General features: G+C 35.5%; 1 protein-coding gene across 1 annotated transcript; it reads left to right on the top strand.

The window, feature by feature from the left end:
- Positions 1-1,849: 1,849 nt before the first annotated feature.
- LOC135686457 (97 kDa heat shock protein) lies at positions 1,850-15,233 on the top strand. The gene is made up of 18 exons (XM_065202687.1): positions 1,850-2,034; positions 4,036-4,093; positions 5,654-5,794; positions 6,730-6,852; positions 7,127-7,226; positions 7,544-7,677; positions 8,271-8,354; positions 8,818-8,978; positions 9,216-9,292; positions 9,611-9,762; positions 9,939-10,045; positions 10,551-10,684; positions 11,093-11,403; positions 12,670-12,960; positions 13,412-13,519; positions 13,873-13,992; positions 14,425-14,586; positions 14,746-15,233. The coding sequence occupies exons 1-18, from the start codon at positions 1,928-1,930 to the stop codon at positions 15,004-15,006; spliced, it is 2,631 nt and encodes an 876-aa protein (XP_065058759.1). The 5' UTR covers positions 1,850-1,927; the 3' UTR covers positions 15,007-15,233.
- The last annotated feature ends 1,053 nt before the right edge of the window (positions 15,234-16,286 follow it).

Raw genomic sequence — 16,286 nt, 5'->3', positions numbered from 1 at the left:
AGCTATGTCAATTAGACGGACGATAGATGAAAATAGCAATTGCACATCAGCTTGAGAAGTAAATTTTTAATTGTCAAAACTGGTGACATGATTTATTTTTTGCTCTGAATGTTCTATGATTTTCTATGAGTTTAAACAGGCTCCTGCTTTGAAGCTATCAATTTCGTTGTTCGTGTATGTGTGAGTTGGCACTCTCAATAGTAGCTTAATAGGAAAATTCAGGTAATATCGGTTTAGTGGAAGAGATAGTTAGGCTATTTAGGGAAGTTAGATACATATGATATCCACATGAATGTAAACAAACTAAGCGTTAATGATTTTAAGCTTTCTTGTTGGCATTAAATCCAAAAAAGGAGGCCTCTCCTGGCATCAAATTTCCTACAGTTTTTCGGAAGAAGCGTCAACTGCAATTCACAATGAGGTTCAGATCTTTTTAAACGCATTTAAGAATTTCAAGATGGGAAGAGGAAAAGACCGAGATAAAACTTTTTGTTTTAGGGGGCAGCCCTAATAAATAAGTGTAACATTAGCCATATTTCATAAAATAAAAGTATTATACTTATGCTACTTATGTTTTGGGGGGTTGAGCTCCCCCCCCCCGGCCCTCTCTGGTATTTCAGTCCTTAGGAAGAGGGGCCAGTCGAAACCTTATGATAATCTGAAGAAAGCCCATCCAGTTATGTTGCATAAACTAAAATATATAACAAGGGCACCATCAAGTAGCTTTCAGCCTGTAGATTTTTATTCAAGTGTAAGTCAAAAAATTGTTCGAAATAGAGCATTTTTCAGCAAACTGAAAGCATCAAAATTCGAAAATTTTCTTTTCCTTATTATAACAAATAATATATCATTACATCAAGTTGCCACAACCAATAATCCTTAGCCTGTGCTCCAGACCCCTTTTACTTTCAAGTTAGGGTTCTGGGCAGTGGCGTCGCGTGACCATTCTTGCTTGGGGGTGTAAGAGATGCAAAACCATATTTTACCGACAGAAATTCTTTTGTTACATTAATATTTTGTTATAAATTTAATTCTACCGACGAGTTCTCTGAAAGTTGGGGGTGTACAACCCCCCAACCCACCTCCCCCCACACCCCACCTCCCCCCACACCCCACCTCCCCCCACACCCCACCTCCCCCCACACCCCACCTCCCCCCACACCCCACACCCCACACCCCCACACCCCACCCCCTGGTAAAGGGCCCAGAAGAATAATTTTTCCAATAGATCTATAGGCTGAATTGGCAGGGGCATAGCTAGTGGTGGGTGTAGGGGTGTGATTACCCCCAATTCTTTATGAAGTTTTCGGTAAATTTTTTGGTTGTCGGTAAAATCGTCTATCGGTAGGTGAAATAGCACTCAGATTTTTCTTAATCTTTGTCTTCGTCGGTAAATGACCCTCCACCCCCTAGTCTGGAAGGTCAAGCGACGCCACTGCGGATTGGCCCTTTATCTAAATACTAAGTTAATACAAATAATATACTTAATCACCAATGAACAAAGGAAATAATTGACAGAAAACTTTATATAATTTACACATTTTGAATTAAGTAGTGTCGAATCAACGGAGAATTGATTCCTGGTAGTTCTAAAAATCAATGATTGTTCTAAGAATTTAAACTGTTCTGAAATTTCTCACATTTATGATTTGATAGATGAATCATTTTAGCAAGAAATTTTATAATGCCAACATTTTCTTGACTCCTCAAACAAATGCATTACAGGTTGTTGTGCATGGTTTTGATGATTATAATACCCTTGTTTCTTAGTGTTTTACGAGAAGGCTGCGAGGAAATTGGATCCAGGCCCCCTGGTAGCCTCGTGTGAACATTTCTCGAAAATTCTGGGGATTTCTAATTCCTTTTAAAAGATGCAGTGAGAGAACCAGACTGGAATTTTTGAGAGTTCAAAGCTAATGTTGGAATAATGTCTGTTGTTGGATTCGATGTCGGAAATCTTAACTGTTTCATTGCAGTTGCTAGAGCAGGAGGTATCGAGCTCGTAACCAATGAACAATCTGAGAGATGTTCACCGTAAGTTCTTCACCTTACAATTTTTCTAACATGTTCTCATCACATTGTATCATTCTTTACAAAGTTGTCCATCGGCATCAGAGGGTATTTAGGGACAATGTACACCATGTTCATTTAGGTTGAGTTATGCACAACTAATGACAAACAGGAGACTCTACGCAGGTGCATCTCACGGAAATCCCAAATACCAATGAAGGAATCGGACGTAAAGGAATTCAAAATTGTAACACAAACACCAGAGCAACTATTTGACCGTTTGAAATATAATATTGCCCCTCAAAACCAAATTATGTATCTTTAAGCATTAACTTGAATTTAATCGTAAAGTGAAACTTATATTTGGATCCTTATATTTGGTAAACTATCCTCACTGTTATTGTATTGAATTGAAATAACAGTAAAATATTCCTATTAAAACAGAAGTTTTTATGTTTTAGAATAAATGTTAATAGTAGTTTGTCTTTTGCTTGAGCCTATGGCTGATTCTTTTTGTGTCATATATGTTTTTTAGGTTACACACCTCATTAAGCAATCATATTGTCAATATCCCTTTTCAACATGATTTCAGGATGGTGTGCCCATTTATGGGAAACTCTAGATGTCATTTAGTTTAAGTCAATTGTAGTTGTCACCAATCCCTTCTATTTGTTTGTTTTTGACCTTTATCTATAAAATTAAAAGCCAGGCTGGGAAACATATGTTTTATTAGTGTTTGCCTATGGGTACAGGGAGTACAGAAAAATTTGGCAAAACTCCTAGTAAAAGCCACCTAGCCAAGGTGGAATTAATAGTGAAAGAACTAGCAGAATTAAGGATAAGGTGGGAAGGCCAATCCATGGCATGTCTAAAAAGCATAGCATAACATAAACGTAACATAGCACAACAAAACACTTAAAATAAAATAACATAGCATTACATGCATATAAAATAACATATATCATAATATAGCATCCAAAGCAAAAACAAGATTTGTATGTGATGTGTCTGCTTTTTCCCTCTAGTTGCAGATATCAGGCAATTTGATAAAAATATGAAAGAGAATTCAAGAAAACTAATTGCCTGGCAATGTTGGTTGTTAATTCAAAATAAATTCTGATTAGACTTGTTTAAAGAAATACTTTTTGATAGAAGAGCTTGTAATTTGATTGCCAGCTAGGTTTTGAATGCATGTGTGCTCTATAATTGAAGTTAGCTGGTATATATATATAGTTTTCCACTTTGCCCTGTTGCGTAAGGCATGAGTACTTTGGCTGCAATGGTCTTGTAAAAACCCAACATTTTTCACAAAGCAAGGCAAAAATTGACAAACTAATTGTCTGTCAATCACTGCCAAAACACTGCTTTTACCCTAGTAAAGTCATTTTTCCCTGTAAGAAAAATTACCAGCAACATTGAAAACGCTCAGGTAAAGAGCCAGCTTGGAAGCTAACCATGACAGTCAAGTTTGTTTTGGTCTTGTTTTTCATTGCTTTGCTTTTAAAAACAGATGTATTTGAAAATAACTTTAAAACAGAGCAAGATGAAAATAAATTGAATTAAAGATGCAAATTTACAGGGCAAAAAGTAAAATATGATGGTGTCGTTCATCCTTTAAGTGGAATGTGTGAACGCATAGTGGTCTTACAAGGATTTTTATATGAAACAGGGATTCTATAAACATTATGTGTTCACATAATAGGACAGTGATAGAAGTATGAAGTAAGCGAAACAAATATGGAGAAGTTTATCTAATGTTTCAGAGGACCTAGAAGGGTTTCTTTGTTATTTTATTTATTTGATTGATGGAAAGGTGATCACCATCATAACATTATTATATAGGCAAAGTGTTGTCCTGCTGAACATGTTTTCATGAAAAGGCCTGTATATTGGGGTCTGTTATTTAAAGATGTATACCATCAACAGTTGTTCACAAGAGCCTAAATTCAAGCCAACATCACAATTTGGCAATTTGGCACAATTTTGGATCCTCCTTTTTTACTGTCTTTTTATCATTTGTTCAAGGGCTTTTATCTCCTTCAATGAAAACCAAAGACTTACAGCATCTGCTGCTAAGAATCAAGTAAGTGATATTTTGAGATATGCTGCTGTTAAAAATAATTTACACAGACACAAGAGAAAGACTATTGATATATTTGGATAACTGATTTTGTCTGCAGTTTACAAAGGAAAACAAATCAGGTTGCTTTTTTAATTTTTGTTGGTAGTTTCCCAATTACACATTAATTCTACTTTTATTTGAAATCAAGAATTGTATATAGCAAGGGAAGTCACGTCATGAAAACAATGTGTGCAAACTGTGCATACAATATCTTGAACAAGGAAAGTGCATTCAAGGCTTTTTTGACCCATATTCCTGCTGTTCTAATAAAAAGGTTACATGTATTGAATTCACCAGAATTTACAATCAAGGTTGAAAAGAAAACTGCATAATGCAGAAGCCAAATTTGTACAATAGACGAGTAAAAGAAAACACAGAAGATTCGGTAGCTAGGGGCTATGGGAAATTATGTAGAATCTATCTTCCTGATATTGATGATTAGAAAATATGTGCAAAAGAGATGATAGGCTGTTGTGCAAATTAAAATAGATGTGTAAAGGTTGCTGCAGAGATATGAAAAAATCAGGATAAGATTAGTAATAGAACCAAAGTGTGTGCAACTGAAAGAAAAATTTGGCAAACACCAATACTATATAGTAAAAACTATTTTGACAAATTTGCACATATGCCTATCTTGTGCTTTCATCATGCCTTCTAGTTAAGAATTCATCTGCCCGCTTGGGTAAGCTTACTAGGGCAATTGCCTGTCTTACAATTATTGTTAAAGGAAGTCCTCCAGGGCCTGAGGGAGGTATTAGGGTATCAGCTGTCCACAATTAACTTTCCTTTTGTTTTCTAAATGCAATATTCTTTGATTACTGAAAATGTTGTAATCAAACAGTTTGATGTAATAATATAATATTCAAATAATGAATCAAAAACGCTTTTCCTTTCCTGCTTTTTCTTAAATACTCTTCCTGTCTCTTGCGAGTGAGATATATCTTTGCAAGGGCAGTCAACAGCCCAGGCCAATAATTCAGGGAAGGCAATTGCAATTGCCAGCACAAAACAAAAAGGCCTGGATTTTGTTCTATTTCCCCTTTCGATATTTTATTTAATGATGGCTATCTTCGGTGAATTGTCTGACCAATTCTGTCTGGAATACTGATATCCCAAAACTTAACTTACAGCTTAAATGTACCTAGAATTAATGTTATTCCCCATTCATACTGGTAAAGACAATCTTGTTACTAATGATTTTCTTGAGCAGTAATCTTGATAAATATTTACTTCCCTTCACAAGTTTCCTTGATGCATTCTGCTCTTACTGTCCTGCAACACCTGCAGAACATGTTCCTAATGCAACATCTGCCTAACCCACAAACTGTCTAACTGCTAACCACAGGAAAATGTCTTTCATTTAAAAAAATTTTTGCAGCAGAGAGCAAATCTACCTATCAATTACCTCAATCATATAGAATGCAGCAAACATCACAGTGGTACCTTTCAAAAGAAAATCTTGAAAAATAAGGGAAAAGGGACAATAATTCCTGTAATGTTTTTTCATTTTATTCCCAACAGATGGTGACAAATGCAAAAAATACAATAAGCAACATAAAAAGATTCATTGGTAGAAAGTTTGATGATCCATTTGTTCAGCATGAAATTGCTCTTGCTCCATTTAATGTCATCAAACAAGAAGATGGTTCTGTTGGCATCAAGGTATGACAACTTGGCTTGTTCATGTGTGGCACATCAGGATTAACAGACAAATTGAATGCAAAAACAGGCTTAAAATTTTGAAATTTAATTTTATATATAATAGCTTAAGAAATCAAAGAAGACTATTTTAAAAGAATATCAACAGCAGTTACAAAAATTACGAATACGAAAAAGGATACCACAAATTAACAGTCAATGTCTTGTTATTGCCTGCCTGATAATTTTCGAATTTTTCAAATTCAACAAAAACATTTTAGCCTTCATATTTATTTCTATTCAGGCCAATGCTTACCATATAAGCTTTTTAAGCCACAATCGGTTTGTTCAATTATTTAGGCTATAGAGGGAGTGCTTAAAAGACAGGGGTGCTTATTTAAACTTTATTTTGTGGGGAGGAGTTAGTCAAAAGGTGTGGAGAGAGGCTAAATATAGTTTTTACAAAAATAATTGAAACTTTCAATAATTTATCCTTTTAAAATAAGCAAGTTATGATCATAAGTCTTTGAGTCAATTTATCTCTTAGTCTCTGTTGTCCTAAATGCTTCAATTATATTAGATTTTATTTTAATGAGGTTCCTGTACTGATATCATAAGCCAGGGCCAAATATTCATAGTCTTTATGATTAATCAAGTTATTTTATCTTTGACTTCAATTTTTTCACTTATACTGAATTGCCACTTTCCCAATAAGGCCTCACTCTTAAATCTCTAATAAAGAAGGGGAATAGAAATAAACAAAATTTCATTTTTCTGCCTATAAAAAATTGTATTTAAGAGTTAATCAAATATTTTTAAAGCACTGCAGCATTTAAGAAACATATAATTAGTTTTGAGTTACTTTATAAATGCCTTTGTTGTTGATGGCTCAAACTATTAGTAGAGAACTTCAAGGGAACCTTGAGAAAAATATTAATGTCTTGATCTTTTTGTGTTAGGTAAGGTACCTAAATGAAGAAGAGGTCTTTACTCCAGAACAAATACTTGCAATGCTTCTCACAGGTTTAAAGAACATTGCTGAATACAACCTTGGCAAGCCAGTACAAGACTGTGTTATCTCAGTAAGTGCAATCTTTGGTAACATAATCTATGCATTATAAGCTTTAAATGCATTTAAAGTTTTGCTATGTGACACACTGCTGTGTCTTATCTATTTAAAATGTACAGAGACGTGACTGAAATCAAATGAAGCTCGAGAACTGTTTTATCTGCAAATGGTGATTGTAGAATCTATATGAAGCAACTCATTTTTTCCTGTTAATTTATATTTAAGCTACTATCTTTATATTTGGCATGAGAGTTATATAATCAGATGGAATTCTCAATGTTCAACAGGTACCCTCATATTTTACTGATTATCAAAGAAGGGCCCTTCTCACTACCTCCAAAATTGCTGGACTTAACTGCCTTCGACTCTTGAATGAAACTACAGCAGGTATGAATTTGTGAATATTGACCTTTTTACACTTCATTTGAACAGGCATTACTTTGTCTTTGTATTACTTGGATATTGGGTTTTTTAGATAGAAGTAATTTTGGGACTTTATCTGCAAAGGTTTGCTGCATAAGGCTTTGATGTCCTGAATTGTCAGTTTTTAGTTTGCCAGTTTTGGAATTTGAGAGCATTCTTTCTGTACTTTTGTTTTTTTAGCAACCTAAAGCTGTGAACAATAAAAAAATTAAGTTGTTGCGTATGATATTTTGACTTAAATTGCTTGAATTTTTTTTATTCCTTTTTGTTTTGATTGATAGTGGCCCTGAGCTATGGGTTGTTCAAAAAAGACTTACCAGCAGCTGAGGAGAAAGCAAGAAATGTTGTTTTGGTAGATTTAGGACACTCGGCCTGTCAAGTTAGTGTATGTGCCTTTAGAAAAGGCAAAATCAAGGTAAATCTTCAATCCTTACCATTTATCAGTTGAGCCCCTAGCTACACTTATGTTAGAATCACACTACCTTCCTCATATCAGATCATGGCACACCCTCATCTGCAAACATTTATCGCTCGAAACGTCATTAATTATTTTAAAAAAAATTGTCCTGGTACAATTTACTTACATTGATTGTTATTAAAAAAGTTATATAATCTCAAAGAAGAGGTGTCAAATGTCACTGGTGAAACTTGCCCTTGAATTATCAAAAATATGCATATATAGGGGCTCTTTAGGTATGCACCCAAATGAATAGTCAGATCTTTTGTGGCCCTCCAGATAAGAAGTTGTTTTTTTCTATCTTGATTAGTTAATATGTTAGCAACTTTTTGTAAATGGCTCTGAATGGCTGATTAAAAGATCTAAATGCCAAATGAAGGTGAAAATCTTACCATTTTGTAAAATAAATTAACAAAGAAACGCTTTTGATCGATGTTCAACAATAGTTGGTTTAAATTAGCTTGAGTATGCATAACTAGAAATTGTACCAACTTTAAATAAAGAAAAGAAAATGCATTGTAATTGTGTGCATTTTTTTCTTTGTCTTTTAGGTGCTCTCCACTGCTAACGACCCAATTCTTGGCGGAAGGGATTTTGATTACATTCTCAGGGATCATTTTAGTGCAGAGTTTCTTGTAAGTGGCTCGCTACTAATCTTTCGTTCAAATTTTCAACATACTCAACAATTTTTATAACTGTCTTTGAATGTTCTATATATGTTTATAAATATAAATATACAAATATATAGAAAGGAAGGTAAAATCATAATTACAGTGACGTTTAGTAGCTAATTTAGATCGTTTAAGGTTAAGGCGAGATTCAATAATCATTATGAGATGAATTGCATGCACAGTTCTTCAATGCTCGCTGATTTTCAGAAGGAAGAAATCACATCATCAGAGCCATGTAAAAGAGCCAATTCATGTTAAAACATTTTGTTGCCCTGCTCAAAACATTTAAATGCAATTATTGTTTTAAACTAGATTTCCCTTTTGCAAAAACCTCTGAGGAATTACTTTTTTGTTGTCACAAAGGAGAACTTTTAGCCTCGAGTTATGCACAATTAGTTAAAGGTATCACTTTTCTGTCCATTTGCAGAAAAAGTACAAATTGGATGTTCAGTCAAAAATCAGGCCCTGGTTAAGACTGTTAACAGAAAGTGAAAAGATGAAGAAACTGATGAGTGCCAATGCAACGGACCTCCCTTTAAACATAGAATGTTTCATGGAAGATAAAGATGTATCTGCAAGGATCAACAGGTAACTTTGAGCATTATAGCAATGAAGGTTACTGTAAATGTCTACCGTAACCTTAACTGCTCTGCATATTAACTTAACTTTTAGATTTCTTTTAAATTTTCTCCGCCTGCAAGTTTACGTCATGACAGGGTTCCGTCTTATGTCATGAATTGATGCTTGCAAGTGGCAATTCATGTTGGTCAGTGTCCACGTTATTCAACTTGTTTATATCTAGTTGTCTTTTTCTTCTTTCTCAAGGTCTACAATGGAAGAGTTATCAAAGGGCATCCTGGAAAGGCTACAAATCACACTAGAAGATGCTCTTCGGGGATCAGGTAACACATATTTTCGCTTTGGCCAGTATTCTTAGGAATACGAATGCAAGGTATGACAGAAAATTAAGCGTAAAAGTGTTGATATCGCTTATTGAGGTATATGGAAGTAAAGCACTCTGGTGAAATGAGAGCAGAAAAAGTACAAGGGAAGTGAATAGCCCTTGATAAGACTTTGTTTATATATACTTTTTATAATGATACTAGTCAGTTTGAAATCTCATTTCAGATTGGGTGATTTTCATCTTTGAGGATATTTCTTTGCTATTTTCCTGTTTGATTTTGCCTGAGAACACTGATGTAATGTTGTCAACATTTCAGGTTTGTCGGCCACTGATATTCATTCTGTTGAGCTGGTTGGTGGGAGCACAAGGATCCCAGCCATTCGAAATGTTGTGCAAAATGTTTTCAAGACAGAACTTTTCACCACCTTAAACACAGACGAGGCAGTGGCAAAAGGATGTGCTATTCAGGTACTTGTTAATGTCATGTTTGTTGCAGAGAATATTTATCAATATTATTGTTGAAATGTAGAAGAAATAGGTATTTGATAACTGCAGCTACTTTGATAACCGCATAAGTTGCAATGTTCAACCTTAATGTATTTACAAAAGTATGCAATGGCTGTTTATGCTTTTTTATTATCCAGTGTGCAATGCTCTCCCCTACTTTCAAAGTGAGAGACATCGAGGTTGATGACGTAACACCGTATCCCATCCATTTATCTTGGAAAGCACAGTCTGGAGATGAAGATTGGTTAGTAAAGCCTTTGTTTGTTCTGTTTGTAGATTTGTCGGTAAGGCTTCATTGCTCCACGTAATCTTGGGATCTTGATTGCCTCAAACGCTATTTTTATCTTCAACCCACACCTTTCGCTGGCCTAGAAAGTTTATCGTTGAAGGTTTTTGTACCAAAAATGGGTAACAATTTTGCATTGTGTGAAGATTTTTGAGATATTTTAAGTTTTAGATGCCCAAAAACACACTTAAGCTAACTTTATTTTTCATCCTTGCCACATCGACATTCTATTTTCTTATCATTTTAATTGAAAATTAAAACACTTTTCTAGCACTTGGAAATAAATATAGAAACAAGAAAGGAAGTATTTGATAAAGTTTGTTACAAACAGTATTTGATGTGGACAGCTGATCTTCTATTCACGTCAAACGGTGTCCACAATAAAAAAGAACAACATAACCTATTTTACATATATAATTGTTAGTTTTGTTTTGTTGGTTAGTTTTGTCATTTCTTTCGACAGTGAAATGGAAATATTCTCCAAGGGTCACAGCTTCCCTGCCACAAAGATGCTTACTTTAAAGCGAAAAGAGCCTTTGGAATTATTCGCCTACTACAAAACTGAATCGAAAGTACCTCATACGGAACGGAATATCGGTTTGTTGTGAATATAGTTTGTCGCTTGTTACTTGACGACCTTTTTTGAATATTCCCCAACCTTTCCCTAACACAATCTACTTTAAAGTTGTTTAGTTATTGTAATGGTGCTTCATGCTGCTGTGTGCACCTTCGGTGCAAAAATTTTAATATTTTCATGAGTTACTAAAAGTTTTCGAGAATGGAATCTTGTTGTTTCACCAACTTTGCTTTGCGCTGATTTCATTGTGAAGGAGACTGTATGCCTTTTACAATGTAGCACCTAGTATATATCTGCAGTGGCAGTATTATGAGTGACATGTACGACAAGCCAACTGACAATTAAATGTTAAGTCCCATCAGTTCTTAGGTCTTGAACGCCTCTGAAGAGAGGGAGTCTCTTTGAACAATTTATTGCTTTTTTGCCAGGCCGTTTCCTTATAAGCGGTATTACCCCTACAAGCACTGGTGAAGCTGCAAAGATCAAAGTGAGGGTGCGTCTTAATATCCACGGAGTTTTGACTGTTTCAAATGCATCCATGGTGGAAGAACTTCCCACCCCGCCGCCCAGCCCAGAGGCAAACAAGGAGACGCCTGGAGAGCCAATGGAGGCTCAGCCATCTGATGGTGCTGAAGCAACAGCAAAGGAAAATGGCATTGTCCCAAATGTAGAAAATAAAAATGAGGATGAACCAATGAATACTGACAAGGAGCCGGATAGTTCAAGCAATCAACAAAAGGTTTGTATAAACATCTCTTGTGAAATTCTTGTGTAAACCAGTTGAAGGGAATCTAGCCTCCCGTTGGGTTTGTTTCAGAAGTCAGATCGTTATTTATCTTAGCAAAATACCTTTTGAACAGGCTTGCCGGGAGGAAATATTATTCAACTACCTGTACAGTTATGTTTAGTTTAACAGAGAAATGTCTGTTAAGCTGGTTTTAATTATGTTAACGATATCTTCTTTCTTTTAATAGCCCTTTATAAAAATAAAACTTAAGCCGAAAAGTTTGCTGTCTTGATACATTTTAATGCAGATAAATCAACAATGACATGTTTTCTGTTTTGACTGTTTACTTTTGAAGGCTTGGTGTTATATTGTTCACCGTAAATCCTCAAATGATGACTACCGTTAATTCTCTTTTTACTCTCCCGGGGGCTTATTGTTTTCAGCACTTTAAAGGGGGCTCATAAGAGAGGGGGGCTCATAAGATAGGGGGCTCATAAGAGAGGGGGGGCTAAATTGAAAGAGGGGGCTTAATAAATGTTTTGTAATAAAAAACCATTTATAGTAGTAAACTAATTTTTTTATTTGCGAAATAAAAAACTTAAACTCAGCCTTCTATACCAATAATATTGTCATCGTCGTCAATTATTAATTCTAAAATATCTTCTCGGGCCATGTCGCCTTCTGAAATCGAGCATTCGAAAAGGTCGACTTCATTCCTCCGAGTACCAATGGACTGTGATTTTGGTAAAAGGCCCTCACATTACCCGTGCTTAATGCACATTAAATCTTTGTCTTCGGATCTGTCGTGACTGGAAGAGACATGGTGTGAATTTTGATTTGATGCGAAGTGTTGAACGACCAATGAATGAAATGAAGATCTCTGTTTTTTGTCAAGTGAAAATTTTTTCGGCATAAGTGAAATTTTTTTAGGGAGGGGCTAAATTGAGAGGAGGGCCTATTGAATTTTTCCTTCTGAAAAGGGGGGCTAATAAGATAATTTACGGTATGCACAAAAAACTAACAGTTTACTAACAATCGTTTGGTGGCATTGTTTGCTTTTTTTAAAGCCACTTTAACAGTTTAATGTTCAATAAAGTTCTAGATCAAACTGAATGGTAAGATGCGACCTGGAAAATGAAAACTGTGCAACGCCTCCCCCAAATCAGCACCCCGTTGGAATGAGCGCCCCTTCAGGCAGGCAAAAATGTAACGATTTACGGTATATTGTTGTGAATGTAATGTTTGTTAATGAACTAATACGTAGCTGTCTTATTGTAGGAGAAAGCCGATGAAAATTCAGAAAGCAAGCAGAAGGAAGGCGAAAAGAAGCCCGAGGAAACGCAGAAGAAATCAAAGAAGAGAAAGATCACCAAAGATCTCACTGTAGACTCTTTTGTACCAGAATTAAATGACCAGCAAATTAACAAGTTAGTCGAAAAGGAATGGGAAATGATTATGCAAGTGAAACTAGAAAAAGAAAGGCACGACGCGCTTAATGCGGTCGAAGAATACGTCTACACAATGAGGGATAGAATTTATTCAGTTTATGAAGCGTATATACTAGACGAGGTTTGTGCTAGAATATTGATTCTAGTTTTCTGTTTGTAATCATTATTAAGTTTACTTAAAAAACCGGAGAGAATTCCTACTGCGTTTACGAGAACTGACTACAGCAAGTGATGTTTCATCATCGCCTTTGAAGCTGTAGTCTCAACAAGCACCGACCGTAGTTTCAGTCACAATAATATTTCAGCGCATTTTTTTGCATTCTGCGGCTGACGTGAATTTCTTTTTGAAAGAGAAAAAAAATTAGCACATTCTCCCTCTTGACCGAAAATCTCGGTAAATTTGATCACAATTTAGAAAAACAGCTCACTAGGGTAGGGTCTATAGAGCAGTCTGTTATTTCAGAGATTCGTTATAGATACCAACATTGGAAAATGAATTTAGTTATTTCCAATTTCCAGCCTAAATTGGTTTTTTTTGTTTGTTATTATATTGTATTTTGTTACTTCTCTAGGATAGAGAAAAGTTTTCGGCACTTCTCAGTGAGACAGAAGATTGGTTGTATGGAGATGGCGAAGGTCAGCGGAAAGATGTGTATGTCAAGAAGTTAGAAGAGTTAAAGGTTCATCTTTTCAAGATTTTCAAAAAATTTGCTTTCGTTTCAAAGATGGAAACGCTCTGTATTTTAGCTGGTTTTTTTCTTTTAGGAGTTAATGCTTTTCAAATATACAGGTTAATGAATTTACCGTATTGATAATGTCTAGAGCCAGTGTTATTTGTAATTGTATTTGCAATAGTTGTTTTGTTTTTATTGTCCCATGATTGATCTTCTAAATTTCCCGGTTTCCCTTGTTCATCTATTTTCTGCCATCACCAGCAGTTGCACTTATAGCGAACCGCACGTGCCTGAGATGTTCTTACATGTTTCTATTTAATTTTCCTTATTAAGTGATAAATATCTGACCCTTTCCACAGAAATTCGGACAACCAGTAGTTGAAAGGTGCACGTTACATTCAGAAGTGCCTGCAGCATTTGAATCCTTTGGGCATTCTTTTATGCACTTCCGAAAGATAATGGACCTGTACCATAAAAAGGTAAGCCGGATATATGTTTGTATTCATTTACAAGAATTAGAAATTGTCACATAAACTTCAAAATACATGAAAAGCGGAATATCAGCACATCCTCTATTTTGTCCGGTACTCCTCCAACGTGGGAAAGTGTCCAAAAGCTAATTGATGATTCAATTCGATGTGTGATCGAAAATAATGTAAGAGGGAGAATATCAACTTGATTGTTTTCTTGTATTTGACCAATCATTAGACCAGAGGTTAGGAATCGGTTCAAAGTCATAGCGTGTGCCATTGCGTCTTTGAGTTATGGATGAACCTAGAGTTAGATTCTTAGATGTTCAAGTAAGGAAGGCACATGGCTTGCGCAAAGAAATTTCGCACAATAACTAGCGCATCAACAATGTTTACGTAGCCAATATAACTAGTTTCATTTTTTATATCTTTTCAAAATAGGATGAAACTTACTCGCATATTGACAAGGCAGAAATGGAAAAAGTCCAGAAAAAGATCGATGAAAAAATGGCCTGGCTTAATTCAAAGATGGTGGAGTTCCAGAATACGCCGAAACATGTAAAACCAAGTATAACTCCATCCGACATTCAATCAGCGAAAAAGGTAATCAAACCATGTGACAATTTAGGTATCGACAGGTGCTTCACGGTGATACAGCTCCTGACAAGATCTGCAATTTGTGTAAACTTAAAGATTTTGTGAATTTCACAAAACAGTTGTGATTTGGCTCGACATTGATATTTTTATAATCTGTTTTTATAGGAATTAGAAGATTTCTGCAATCCAATTGTAACGAAAGCGAAGCCAAAAGTAGAACCACCGCCAACAAACGGAACCAAAGACTCAGCAGGAGAAGATAACAAAAATGGCAAAAGTGATGACCAGAAAAAAGAAGAAAGTGCCAAAAGTGAGCAAGGTGCCAAGAGTGAGCAAGGTGCCAAGAGTGAGCAAGGCAAGTCAGCAACACCCGAGGCTGAGCAAGCTGGCAAAAAGGAAGAAGATGCAACGATGGAGGTCGATTAGTCGTGATATATAATTTATTATGCAAGGATTTTGGTAAAGATTATTTGAATACGAATTTAGTCGTTTTACTACTTTCTGATACAGCTTTCGTTTATTGTATTGATACCGGTTGAATTTCAAACATTTGCTTATAGGTAGGGTGAACTAAGTAGAAATTAAATTTAAAGGTATTGCTCGTATTCAAGTGAGAGGAACATTGAGAAAAAATTAAAAGAAAGCTGGCATCATGTTGCGTTGTTGTCTGTTTATGTTCTGTTCTGATTATATTCTAAAGTGTAGTTCATAATTTTTAATTTATCTTCAAACACAGCAAATGTTTACTAGATTTCTCGATAGAAGGCTCGTAAACACGTTTTTTAAAGGTTTTTTGGAGATTTCCTTGAAAACTAAGCTCTTTGATTGGGCTGCATTCGTCTTCGATTAATGCCAGTATCTTGTTACCTTCCAGGTAGGGTTTTACAACCTCCTATTACCTTTGCTCAGTTCCGTATGTTCCGTATGTTCCAAATCATCAATGATTTGATAAACTGATTTGTCTCCTTTGGTAACATTTTAATCTTGGCATACAGAAACAAAAAAGCTCTTACAGTAGATTTTCTAGCACTTAGGTGTGAAAGAACAATTCAAAGAACAATATGAACAAAAGCAAAGTAGAACAGTCGCCCAACAGTATGTAGCCCTTTTATGAATGCTTCTATCCAGTTTAAAAGCTTCTGGGCGTCACTACATCTCTAGTAGAATCCAGGCTTTGAGAAGTCAACAGCATCTGGACCAGTGTAACATGACTGGATATTTTTTATACATTCCAAAAAGTTACGTAAAAACGATACCCCGGGGAGCATCAACTCTGTCTACCCCGGGGCCATAACATAGAGAGGGAAAATGCAAGTTTGTAATTACAAATACTTAGATATAAGATATAAGAGGTGGGTTGGTCTATGAGATGTAAACTTAAATCGAAGCGTTTGGTTTAAAAAAGATGCTTGATTGCGAGATTTAAAATTAGCTTGTTAGCTTCTAAGGTCAAACCTTCATTTCCATATCAAAGGATTTTCAATATATTGTCATCTAGAGCCTAAGGTTTACCATAGGCTTCGAGTACATTTTTGACACCAGCGAGGAGACTTCTTCAAGGGTCATTAAATGAATGGCAGAGCAGCAAGAAGTGTCCCGTATCCTCTATACCATCGTTTGTTGGACATAGTAGGGGGGGGGGGGGGGTTGTTGTATCTTTGAAATTATGCTTGAATTTAAGAAAATTCAGTTTGCTTAGTCCTACC

Source organism: Rhopilema esculentum, chromosome 6, assembly GCF_057945365.1.
Source record: "Rhopilema esculentum isolate cy_ngs chromosome 6, ASM5794536v1, whole genome shotgun sequence".
Classification (NCBI taxonomy): domain Eukaryota; kingdom Metazoa; phylum Cnidaria; class Scyphozoa; order Rhizostomeae; family Rhizostomatidae; genus Rhopilema; species Rhopilema esculentum.
This window is presented reverse-complemented; position numbering and strand designations above follow the sequence as displayed.